At 57.2% G+C, this 12,178-nt stretch overlaps 1 protein-coding gene across 1 annotated transcript in view; it reads left to right on the top strand.

Moving 5' to 3' along the window:
- Positions 1-11,539, top strand: part of TP73 (tumor protein p73) — a 30,847-nt gene extending 19,308 nt beyond the window's left edge. Inside the window, exons 5-14 of the mRNA XM_075172183.1 lie at positions 4,011-4,197; positions 4,339-4,454; positions 4,975-5,084; positions 5,511-5,653; positions 6,061-6,149; positions 6,485-6,609; positions 6,952-7,106; positions 7,265-7,397; positions 8,331-8,424; positions 10,102-11,539. Coding sequence (XP_075028284.1) covers positions 4,011-4,197; positions 4,339-4,454; positions 4,975-5,084; positions 5,511-5,653; positions 6,061-6,149; positions 6,485-6,609; positions 6,952-7,106; positions 7,265-7,397; positions 8,331-8,424; positions 10,102-10,422 — 1,473 coding nt within the window. The 3' untranslated portion in view covers positions 10,423-11,539. The remainder of the gene's footprint in view (positions 1-4,010; positions 4,198-4,338; positions 4,455-4,974; positions 5,085-5,510; positions 5,654-6,060; positions 6,150-6,484; positions 6,610-6,951; positions 7,107-7,264; positions 7,398-8,330; positions 8,425-10,101) is intronic.
- Positions 11,540-12,178: the final 639 nt, after the last annotated feature.

Below are 12,178 nucleotides of genomic sequence, written 5' to 3'. Positions count from 1 at the left end.
AGCACGTGAAGCTGTTGTGCTCTGCAAATGCGCAACAACAGACACTCTCTGACATTTTGTATGAACAGGGATGGCCTTAGTAATAGCGTTCCTGGGGAGGCAGACACTAACAGTCCAACGGGTAGAGCAGGACCTGAAAATAAAGGCAGGAGGTGCCCAGGGGCAGAAGGTACCCGAGCTCTTCTGCAGGTGTGAAAGAAGTCTTGGGGCTGACGTCTGGACATGCTGATGCACCAGCGCCGGGAAAGTGCTCAGGTGTCCTGAGATGTTGTTCCCGCGCCCGGGAGCAGCAGCGAGTTGGCAGCAGCGTGAGCGATGTGAGCTTTGGCTGTGCCCCAGCTGCCACACGTGGCTGGTTTCGAGAGGTCAGCTTGTCCAAACGCTGCGGAACAGAAAGGATACGAGTGAACGGCCCCGAGGTTCGCCCTTAGTAGAGGTGGCAGCAATGTGGCCACGGCCAAAAGAGGAGTATCCAGCAGTGAGGTCTCTGCACAAGTCTATGGGATTAAATACTGGCATTTTGATCTCCCAGGTTCCACTTTGCAACTGCCTTGTCCACTTGAGGGAAGCACGGTGCCTTTGTGCTCTCTGCAAGCCGGGTGTGCACACTGCAGCTGCGGCTTGTAACGTACCAGTAAATCAGATTGTGTGGCACAGCCCTGCACAGAGATGCACGTGTGGCAGATTATTAGCGAATACAGATAACCGTGTAGGAGCAGAGGCGCCTGCTGAGCTTGGCACTCTGCTTGGCATCTGAGAAGACGTGCATTTTGCTGTCCCTAACAGAGAATGTACATTGCCGAGGGCTTGTCCTGGCTGAAAACGGCTGGGGATGTAGAGCCTCCTGGGATCCTAAAAACACAATGCTCGTTCGCCCGGTGGCCGTGAACAGGCTGGGTCTGTGAGACCGGGAGGGCTTTGCCGCAGCAGCGGCCGCTGGCTGGAGAGGCGGCTGCAGGACGGCTGCACACCGCGGGGAGCCGGGCCGCACCGGGCACAGCCCTGACTTTTCTTGCCCAGAGTTATCAGCATGGAGTTCCTTAAAAGAATAGTTTGTTATTGTGGAAGGATCTTTGAAGGCAATCCTGGAGCTGTTAAGACATGATAAGGTTATCAGTGGAGGCATGCCTGTGTTGAGCGGCAGCCTTTCTCCCTGCGGGGCAATTGCTCTGCTATTTAACAGAGATTTATCCATGTCATAACATGGTATAATGAGAGAATTTGTTACCAAAGAACTTGCCATAATGCACCTCTACTCTTCCAGAGCAGTTTTATTTCCCAGGCATGTTGAGGACTGCCCGGGAATGTCTACATGAAAGGATCCTTTGACAGGAGTTGTCAGTATTTTAACACCTGGCAAGGAAGAGCCCCCCTCCAAATAACCCTTGTTTTGCCATGTTGTCTCCTCAAAACGAGGAGTTAAAGCCCCGTCGCACCGCAGGCGAGCAGGTTACGTGGGCCACGGCAGCCCGAGAGCTTCCTCCTCCAGCCGGGCAGAGGGGAGGAACTGCGTTCCAAGCAGAGCCCGTGCTTCCAGCTTCGGCACAATCCCTGCTGGAGATGCAGGATGACACCCGGGAAGCTAACCTGGCCATAGAGTCAAGGCGTAGTCCCAGTCACCATTGCAAAATTTGGGGATTTCAGTGAAAGGCAGTATTTCTAAGCATCCTCCCTCTGGGCTGGTCCACATGCCTCCAATACTCAGGATTAATTCTTCCTGCCAGATTCAGCTTCGTGTTACACCTCCCGATCACACCCTCTAACAACCACAGCATCTTCCTGCTGTCTCTAGCCCAGAGCAGGCTCTGACCCCCGGGACGCTTCCCCTGCCAGCCCGCTGCCTTGCCTCCCTGGGAGCTGGGACCTGCTGCCGGCTGGCCATCGGGCCAAGAGCTGCTGCCGTTTGCCTTAGCGGAAGCCTCTCCCCTTTACATCTTCCCTGAACTTCCCTGGAAATACCGCCTGAAAATCGTTTATCTCGTTTGCCTCGTTAGCAGTTCCCAGGGTGGTACGAGCCCATCCAGCCCCAGATCCACTCCTACAGAAAGGGCAGTGGGATCGGGAAGCACGGACCACCTGCAGGTGCCCCGGACTGGGCTCACGGCAGTGGGGAGACGAGGGCTGAGCCGTTCCTGCCAGCCCCTAACGCCCTACCAGCCGTCCTGTGCGAGCGGCTTGCTGGCTGCCCAGCCCTGCTGCCCCTCTGCCAGGCAGCCCTGGCTCAAACACCCCACCACGGGGAGAGCAGAGCGGGCGGCTGGCAGCACAGCGTCCTGGCTAGCCTCTGCACACCTGTATTTGGATGGCTCAGGACAAGCTTTAACATCCTCACAAATACTCTGCACGGTGGTATTTTTTTGGCATCAGGCGTTATGTTGTGGGGATGAGATAAAATACTTTGAGCAGGAACATGCCCTGCCATGCAGGGACTGGCTTCGCTCTGTGCGGCAGGGGTGGGCTCTTGTATAGCAAACACATTCTTTGTGAGATGGAAAACAGCATGGCACCGGTGAGGTGGAAGGGAATTGCACATCCCCACACCTGGGAGCCGAGACACGCGTTTACTGGAAGGCGAAGGACAGGCTCTGCCTTCCCCACCCCTCTTCTCGACACGGCGTGCAGCCTCCTCCCGCCCGGGCGCACGCCGCCAGCCCCTGCCTTGCTGCAGACGGTCGCTTGTGGTCGGACTGGACCCGGGACTGCGCTGGCCGGGCGCCGTGGCCGAGGGGCTCTGCCGTGCTGCGGAGCTCCGAGCAGGGCTGGCTCGCGGGCACGCTGCTGTTCCCCTCCCATTTTCAGTGCCCACCGGGAGCTTCCCCTACTCTGAGCCGGTCCGTGGTCCTTGCGAGAGGAGTTTGCCTCTCACTCCTGGCTGAGCAAATCCCGTTGTGCCCTCACAAGGAGTGTTTTAGTGGTCATGAACCGTTTTCTGTTACCAAGCGACTCCGGGCACTGCCTTCGGCTGCCTGCAGAGCATCCTCCTCCCGCGGCCAGCCTGGGGAGCGGTCCCTGCCACGTCCCCTCTGTGAACCCCCGCTGTCACTGCGAGCAGCTGCAAAGGATCGGGTCGTGGTCAGGATAAACCCTGTCTGTGTCACACGTGCTTGTCAGAATTAAACTCCGAGGTCTTGCGCAATTAGCTGTGATTCTGTTAACGACGTTAAGCACGATTTGCTTTGGCTGTGGTGTGTCAGCACCCTCGGTGGTCCCAGCCCTCGGCACAGCCAGGAGCTGCGTGTGATAATGGACTCAGGGTAACATTTCCAAAATGGGCTGAGTGATGTATGGACAAGAGTTTATGCTGGTTTTCAGCAAGATTTTCTCCCAGTCACAGTATAGCGGGTGCTCCCGCTTTGCCACAGCACTCAGACTAGCTGGGAAACCCTTCCTACAGCGCCCGGCCCTGGACCAGTAGGTGGTTGTTTCTGGTTTATGTGGAAAGCAGATATGATGTAGTGTGGGCGAATTTGGTCATATTTAAATATTTCTAGGGAAAAACAAATATTAAGCCTAGAGAATAAACAGTTACAGCAAAGACAGGCTGAATTTCCTTTGGTCGCTCTCCCCAGCGATGCACTGGGACTGTGCCATAGCTGTTTGCAACGCTGCGATCTGTTATGGAGCCCGGGCGCCGCTGGGGCCATTCCCTCTGCCAGTACACGGAGCAGCTTTGCACTGGCACAGTCCCTCCAGCGTGGCTGCGATACGATAGGCAGTAATTGGTTTTATAACAAGTCATTATTTTACTTTGCTGCTTTACTGCCATGTTCACATTTCTCTTGGAGTGTTGAGAAAGCAGCAAGTGGGTGGATGAGAGGAGCCGAGGGGACAGGAACGCCTGTCTCGGTGCACGCGGGAGCATCAGCCCGAGCCCAGCACAAGCCCCGTGCCGGGAAGGGAACCCTGCATTTACACCGCAGCAGCGGAGGAAGCCGAGGGCAGGCAGGGGAGCGTCCGCCGTCCCATCAGGCCCAGTGACATTCACCCGATGGGCATCTCTTCTTTTCCAGTACTCCCCGCTGCTGAAGAAACTCTACTGTCAGATTGCAAAAACATGCCCCATCCAGATCAAGGTGTCCACCCCCCCGCCCCCGGGCACCATCATCCGGGCCATGCCCGTCTACAAGAAGGCAGAGCACGTCACCGAAGTGGTGAAACGCTGCCCCAACCACGAGCTCGGCCGCGACTTCAATGATGGTGAGTGCCACTCTCCCTCTCTGCCCGGGGCCGCCCCGTCAGCTGGGGGACCGCGCGTCCCGCCCTGCGCTGCAGCCCTTGCGTGCCCGGGACGAGCATCCCGGAGAGCCGCCTCCTCTAACGCGGAGGTTTGCCTTGCAGGCCAGTCAGCCCCAGCCAGCCACCTCATCCGGGTGGAAGGCAACAACCTCTCCCAGTACGTGGACGACCCCGTGACGGGAAGGCAGAGCGTGATGGTGCCCTACGAGCCCCCGCAGGTACCCGGGGCGGGGGGGCAGGACCGGTGCTTGCCTCTCTCTGGGCTGCAGTAGCTCTGCCTGTGCAGGGTGAACCTGCTGGTGACAGGGCTGCTTGGTAGGAGACACGCTTGTGTCCTGAGCAGGAGTCCTGCTTGCCCTGGCACGCCTAAGGCCACCCCCTGCTTGCTCCCCGCACCGGTGGCCGCTGTGTTCGAGCATCCGCAGCTCCCAGCCCTGCGAAGCATCCCAGAGCATCCCGTTCCTAGGAAGCGGGGTGCAAAGGGAAATCCCCTCCGATCCAGCCCTGGGGGACCCCAGGGACCCCACAGCCCTTGTACAGTCCCCTCTTCCCAGCTGGGACTGTCCCCACAGCACCCTTCCCCGGCGCTCCCAGGGAAGCATCCCCCACTCGCCCAGCCCCCCGCCAGGAGCTGTGGGGGCCCAGCCTGCCTCCCCACCTCTTCTCTCCCTGGGGGTCCCAGCCTGCCTCCCCCCGCCATCACTCCCTGCTCAGCGCCTGCTCTCCTCTCCCGGGCAGGTGGGGACCGAGTTCACCACCATCCTGTACAACTTCATGTGCAACAGCAGCTGCGTGGGAGGAATGAACAGGAGGCCCATCCTCATCATCATCACCCTGGAAACGAGAGAGTGAGTGGCTGTGGGAGCAGGGACGGGCACTGCGGGAGGGCTGGGGTCCCTCGGGAAGGAGCCCTCCCCTGCAGGGAGCACCCCCAGGGCAGGGGACATGGCAGCCCCCGCAGCCCCAGCCTGCGGCAGGGGAAAGGCTCTTCTCTGCTGGCTAGGAAAAGGGCTGGCACGGAGGGACCGGGGACCCAGCCCAGCGTCGGCTTCTCCCCCTGCAGCTGGAGCCTTCCTCTGCCCCCGGAGCTCCTCTTCCCCCAGCAGACTACTGCTGAGGGGCTCTCTGCACCCAGTACCGCGGGGTCTCCATTCACACGGAGGGACGGGAAGGCACTTTGCTGCTCTGGTTTCTGCGCTGGACCATAACGTGGTGGACTGAACCGCAATGCACTTCCCAAGCAGAAATAGTCACCGATTTCTCTCTCCTCCCAGTGGGCAAGTCCTAGGGAGGAGATCGTTCGAGGGACGGATCTGCGCCTGTCCCGGCAGAGACCGGAAAGCTGATGAAGACCATTACCGAGAGCAGCAAGCCCTGAACGAGAGTGCGGCTAAAAACGGCAATGCCAACAAACGCAGTGAGTCCCAGCACCTGCACCCCCTCGCCCCTCAAAGCCATGCGATGCTTCTGCGTCAGCTCCTTTCCCATCGCACCCAAAATCATGGTGCTTCAGAAGTTTGGGCTCAAATCCACATCCAGGCACGGTGCTTTGACCTTTCTTGACTAAATCTAAAGTCTCATAAATAGGACCCACTCCCTTTTCCTTCCAGGGTGCAAAGCTATTAGTGCAGGGCTTTTGTGTCCAGATATGTGCGGTGGTCATTATTACTACTAATAAAGGGCCAACACCAATGCCAAAGCCCGGGTGAACAGCTAGCATCCTGCATGGCTTGAGCTTAAATCCTGCAGGGAGCCCAGCTGCTCCCAGCGGTGTCCTGCCCTCCCCAGGACAGCATGCTGACGCTCTTCCTCTCTCCTTTCCAGCCTTCAAGCAGAGCCCTCAGGGCATCCCAGCGCTGGGGGCCGGCATTAAGAAACGGAGGCACGGGGAGGAGGAGATGTATTACGTGCCTGTAAGTGTCAGGGAGTCACGCTGGTTGAGAGCTCGGCTCGGGATGGCGGTGGCGTCGTCCCCTCTGCGAGAAACGCCTTGGGGGTGCGGTGTCGGGCAGGACGGGGTTGCGCGGTCTCCCGGAAGGCAGCGGGCACAAGGGCTGAGCAGAGACCTAGGGAAGAGGAGCAAAAGCATCTGTAAATGCATGTGTCCAAGGCAGTCCTGGATCCCCAAATAGCCCCCGGCCACAGTGGCACGGCACCTTGTGTGGCTGGGTAGAAGAAAGGGGCCACCAGGAAGGTGGCCAGGTGGGACGGGAACAAAGCGAAGCCCTGGCCTTGTTCCCTCTTCCAGGTGCGAGGCCGGGAAAACTTTGAGATCCTGATGAAGATAAAGGAGAGCCTGGAGCTGGTGGAGCTGGTCCCGCAGCAGCTGGTTGACTCCTACCGGCAGCAGCAGCAGCAGCTCCTGCAGAGGCAGTAAGTACCGCCGGGAGCATCCCGAGCGCCCGCAGCAGGGAGAGGCCGGGGAGCAGCCCTGGCCCGGGCGGCGTGGAGGGGAGCCCTCCAGCAGCCCCAGTCTGGGGCTGGTCCCCTGGCTCACAGCACGTCTGCCGAACGCCTGCTCCTTAGCAAGGGCTGACAACCGCTCCAGAGCTGCTGCCGCGCAAAGCCGCTTCTCTGTGCCGCAGTCCGCATCGGTGCGGCTGCCTGAAGCCTCAGCGGGGAAGTCCGAGCGGCCAGAGGGGAGCTCTGGGACGGGGCAGGGCGGCTCCATCCCACCCGCCGCAGGCTGACCGGCCGCTTGGTTTCCCCGGGCAGGAGTCAGCTGCAGACGCCTTCCTCCTACGGTCCCGTCCTTTCACCCATGAATAAAGTTCACGGCGGAGGAATCAACAAGCTGCCCTCTGTCAACCAGCTGGTGGGGCAGCCAGCGCAGCACAGCTCCAGCTCTGCGCCCAGCCTGGGCCCGATGGGTAAGGTCCTCACCTCGCCGGGCGCCGCAGCCGCGGGCAGGCAGCGGTCCGTGCTCGCAGGGGCTCTTCCCGCCCGACACCCCCTGCCGAGGGTGGTTATCACGGCGGGGGTGATGGCTAATCGATCTATCTGTTGCGTTGACATGGCCGCTGCCTAGGACCCGGAATGCTGAACAGTCACCCCATGCAACCCAACGGAGAAATGAATGGGGGCCACTCGTCCCAGTCCATGGTCTCCGGATCACACTGCACCCCCCCTCCGCCCTACAACCCCGATCCCAGCCTCGTCAGGTAGGGAAGGCATCCGATGCCCTGTCTGTCTTGTCCTCTGACGTTTCTTGCTGTTGTACCTCACTCTAACATTCAGATCTGTCTAGCAACTGGTCAACTGGCCACTGGTCCCAACTGAGAAATCACTGCTCACGAAATCACATAGACCATTCTTCTCATCTCAGAAACCAAAGCCCAGCTACGTACCAGTTAGAAACCTCGATTGCCCTCTTACACCTCTATCTGGGTAACACCTTGCTGCTTAATTAAAAATTAAATGCATCCGAACGAGAGTCTTTTCCTGCATGTCAAACCGGCACGTAGCTTTGTGAACTTCCCCCTTCCCCCTCCTTACCAGCAGCGTCTGGAAATCGGTCATCAGGAACGCGTTAACAGGTCTGCAGCCACTTTTTGACGTTTCAGTCTTTAAAAAGACCACAGACGTTTCGACAGACACCCCACCCAAGTCAGGGGGGCTGGACGTGCAGTTTAACTAGAGGCGCGATGCGCAGAATACCCCTGTGCCTCCAGCCTGCACGTTGCAGAGGCCGGCCTCGTGCCCCGGCTCCCGCCCCCGCCAGCTCGAGCTCCCTCACGTCACTCCGAGTAAGTTACTGAGCTGGAACCTCTGACCGTCAGGAGGAAAAAAGATGTAGTTTTAGGAATGAACGTCATCCCGTGCTGGACTTTGACATTAGTGGCACCTGAGGTCACACTCGGGATGGCCACAGCCGGAGACAAAAAGCCTGACGGAGCCAGGGGAGCACCCGGAGCCGCTCCCCCGTGGTGCAGGGCTGCGGGAGCGCGGCCGAGGCCGGAGGGGGCAGGAGCTCGCTGCAGCCCCCCGCCTTTTCAGGGACCTGAAACACGGTTGGCCACTACAGCGATGGTTGCGAGCACAGCTTTGATTCATGAGAAGTTAATGCCACTTTATTTTCCAAATTTTTTCTGCAGTTTTTTAACAGGATTGGGGTGTCCAAACTGCATCGACTATTTCACCTCACAAGGGTTACAGAATATTTACCACCTGCAGAACCTATCCATAGAGGTAAATGCTTTGGGAAGATCTGTTCTTACCACTTGTTTCTATCAGCTGTTGATCTGAAAAGCAAGGACAAAACCGTTTTAAAGGAAAGGGAAAACTGCACCAGCCCGTCCCACAGAATATACGCTCCCCAGGATTTATGCCTTCCATTTATGCATCCTTTCTGGTCCTTCAGAGTTAGCAGTAGCTCAGTCATCGGTAGCAACCACGATAGTCTCAGTTGGTTCTTCCAGACTGTCAGAAACAAGAGAGCTAAAAGATCCCCAGACCAGACCTCAGGTAGATTTTCCACCTAACGCAGAAAAAACGGCTGAGGTGCTCAGCGAGATGGCCCAAAGCCCGCTGAGCCAGCGGGAACACCTCCGCTGCAGTTCAGTCAGTTTTAAATCTGATCTGATCTTCCATCTTCCCCTGTTCATCTTTAAGACAAAAGAGGCTGAAATAAGGGAGTCCAAGCCTGGGGCATTTGTGTTAAGGGAACCCTGGAATGAAATAGCCCAGGTCAGGCAAAAGCTGGCACGAAAACTGGGGAGGGGGTGCTTGCAGCACCTGAGCTTGCACGGAGCGTCAGCCTCTGCTGCTGCCGTTCTCGGTTAAAGCGCAGTCTCTTGGTGACGATGTCGAGGGCGGCACCGAAGCAGGGGCTTCCCCAGCCTCTCAGGGTAACGAGAAGAAGGGGGAAAAAAAAAAAAATCTTAAACCCTTTGAGCCATAGCAAGCCCCGTAAATCCCAGAGTTGGTGTTTTGGCTGAGACAAAGCTCCTGCCCCGATCCCGTTTTGCCCCAGGCAGTTTGTAGTAGCTGTCGTCCACCCGGCAGCTGCAGTAAAACGCGCGACCACGCTTTGGTGATGCAGCTGTCGGAGACACGATGATTTTTCATTGGTAGCTGGGGCCAGTTGCGTAACCTTAGCCTGGTTTTGGACCGTTTTCTGAACTAACTCCGTGACCGTCTGTAAGCCGTCAAAGGAAACGTTTGGTATGGCCAAAACTTGTATCAGGTTGCTGAGCTGTGTGTCCGAGTCAGCGTTTGTAATTACTAATTGCATACTCGCTGTCCTCTCTAGTTAACACTCACGTGAGTCTCTGTGTTTGGCATTAACATGGATCTCTGGCAGCTCTCCGCACGAGTGTTCGCTCTGGTGCAGACCCCCAGTCCCGAGGTTATCGACCTCGTCTGGCTTTAACCCAGCCCGCAGCGCCGTGGCAGCCCGCTACTGCCGCCTCGGGGCATTAGTGCTGGCGCGGGGGCAGGTGCCGCTCCAGCCTCCTGGTCCGGGACCGGAGGAGAAGCCAGCCTGGCTGACGGCTCCTCGCCCAGCTGAACGGACATGAGGACGCTTCACATGCTGCTCTGCAACCTGCGTCCGAAGGGGGAAGGTCCCCTCCCTCCCACTTTCACATCAGTTTGATGTGAACCCCCCGCTCAAAAAAAAAGAAAAAAATTTCTAACCTGCAAAGCTGTGTTTGAGCAACTGCTCAGCTGGCCGCTGGTTACAAATTAGAAATCGCCTGCGGGGGATGCACCCACGGGTTTGGAGGTCCGGCCCCGCCACCGTCGGGTGCTCGGGCATCGTGCCCACGTGCCCGCCCTGAAGCGCGAGCTCGGGGGTCCGGGGCTCGCTCCCGCCGGTACAGTCGCGTCTCTGCCGGCTATGGCTCAGCAGTGTTGTTCTTCCAGGATCTCGGAGCACTGAAGATCCCGGAGCAGTACAGGATGATCATCTGGAGAGGTCTGCAGGAGCTCAAACAGAGCCACGACTACGGGGCCCAGCAGCTCATCCGCTCCAGCAGCAACGCCTCCACCATCTCCATCGGCAGCTCGGGCGAGCTGCAGCGGCAGCGCGTGATGGAGGCCGTGCACTTCCGCGTGCGCCACACCATCACCATCCCCAACCGCGGCGGGGCCGACGAGTGGGCAGACTTTGGGTTCGACCTCCCGGACTGCAAATCTCGCAAACAGTCCATAAAGGAAGAATTCACGGAGGGAGAGATCAACTGAGGGTCTCCAGAAGGCAGCAGCGAGAGACCGGGGGCGAAGTGAAACCCCTTATGAAAAATATTTTCAGCTTTGGGCGTCTGGAGAAGTGTAATTTTGTTGTCCGGAGGGGAACTGCAAGCCGTGTGTGAAAGCACGGCCCCGAGCCGCGCGGGAGGCACCTGCCCCGGAGAGGAAACCGCGGTGGCTTCGGCAGAGAGCCCAGGGGAAGAGGAGGGCGGCGGAGCCAGCTCACCAAACGCAGCGCGGATTTTCTGCCAGCCCGCGGCAGGGGAGGCACCTGCTGGTGCTTTACGCTGTTTTGCGTTTTATCAGCGGACCCCGCATCTGACAGACGCAGTACAAAGACGGCACGGTTTTCTCTTCGCGAGACCAGCCTTCGTTACTGCTTACCTACCCCGTTCTGTATGCTCGGTGGTGCCCAAAACCGACCGGTCTTGGTCATTGTAAAAAGGACTTAGCCCTTACCCGTTCCATTTTCTGTACAGACACCTGCCAGTGACGGTGCAGAGCAACGCAGCCTGCTTTCCTGACGGACTGCCAAAAAGTACCCGTTTCCCACAGTTCTTTGTAGAGCAGAAAAGAACCTGTTTGTCAGTTCCCGGTGTGTTCATGTACTTAAATATTTGTGTATATAAACAGAAGCAAATGTACATACAGTATACTCATTGTGCTGTAAGGAGAAAAAAGATTTATTTTCATGTAAGCTATAAAAATTGATACTTACTCCTGAGAGCCTATAGTGTCAAGTAAATTAATTTCATGTTCTAGCATGTAAACATATAGAAAATCGTATCTCCAGCCTCACCTATTCAAAACTCGATTTTTTTTCCTCCTCTGAGTATCTTCCACACAATTGCAGAGGAGGGGGCGAGCCTGTGGATCCTTCTGGGAAGTCAGAGGTCTGGATAATCCCTCCCTCTCCATCGGGGGAGTTTTGCAGACAGGTTAGACCTGGCGAGCAGGAACACAGGAGGTGTAAATTTGATCCTGCTTTGGAGCGAGGAGATGGACTGGGTGACCACGTAAGGACTTTCCAGTTTTGTTTTCTGTTTCTTGTCATTTTTTCCAGGTGTTGCTAATTTCGGCATTGCTGAAATGTGAACCTCTGTTCTAAGATAACGGCTAATTAAAGCACTTTAATGCTTTAAAAGTTTTGAAACATTCATTCGTGTTTTCCCTGTTAACTAAGGCTTCTTCTGGCAGTATTAACTGATACGCTCCAACCATGGTATGAATGGTATTTTTTGTAATGTTATCTTTGGAAAATGTGTTATTTTTATAGCTGTGGTTTCTCTTTTTTTTTTTTTGTAACACAATAAAAGCACATGTGGGAATTACAACAACTGGCAACTAAAGTCTTGCTTATTTTGTACGGAAAGTGTCCTCCTACACCGGTGTAAGCCTTGAAGTGTAAGACCTCGAAGGGCCTGAAGTTGCTTTGCTTCATCAAGCAACCACGAAGCCACAAAGAGGCGCAGCCCCGCGCAGGAGCAGCTGCCAAAGCACGAGTGCCGTCACAGGCCCTTCGCCCTTACAGACATCAGGACAAGCGGCCCGAGGGAGCAGAGAGCTTTCCTCAGCTCGGGTCACTGCTTTGGGGCAGCAGGCGAGCAGTTTGCTCCCCGCACGCAAGCAGCCGCAGCCCACCCTGAAGGCTCTCACTGCTGCTTTCCGTTCCCAACGCCCCGCTGGAGGACGCGCACATCCCACGGAAGTGACACCTGCACGGAGCCAGCCCCGAAACCCCACCAAAATG

The sequence above is a fragment of the Calonectris borealis genome, chromosome 23, assembly GCF_964195595.1.
Source record: "Calonectris borealis chromosome 23, bCalBor7.hap1.2, whole genome shotgun sequence".
NCBI lineage: Eukaryota > Metazoa > Chordata > Aves > Procellariiformes > Procellariidae > Calonectris > Calonectris borealis.
Note: the sequence above shows the minus strand (reverse complement) of the source record. Positions and strands in the feature narration are given on the sequence as shown.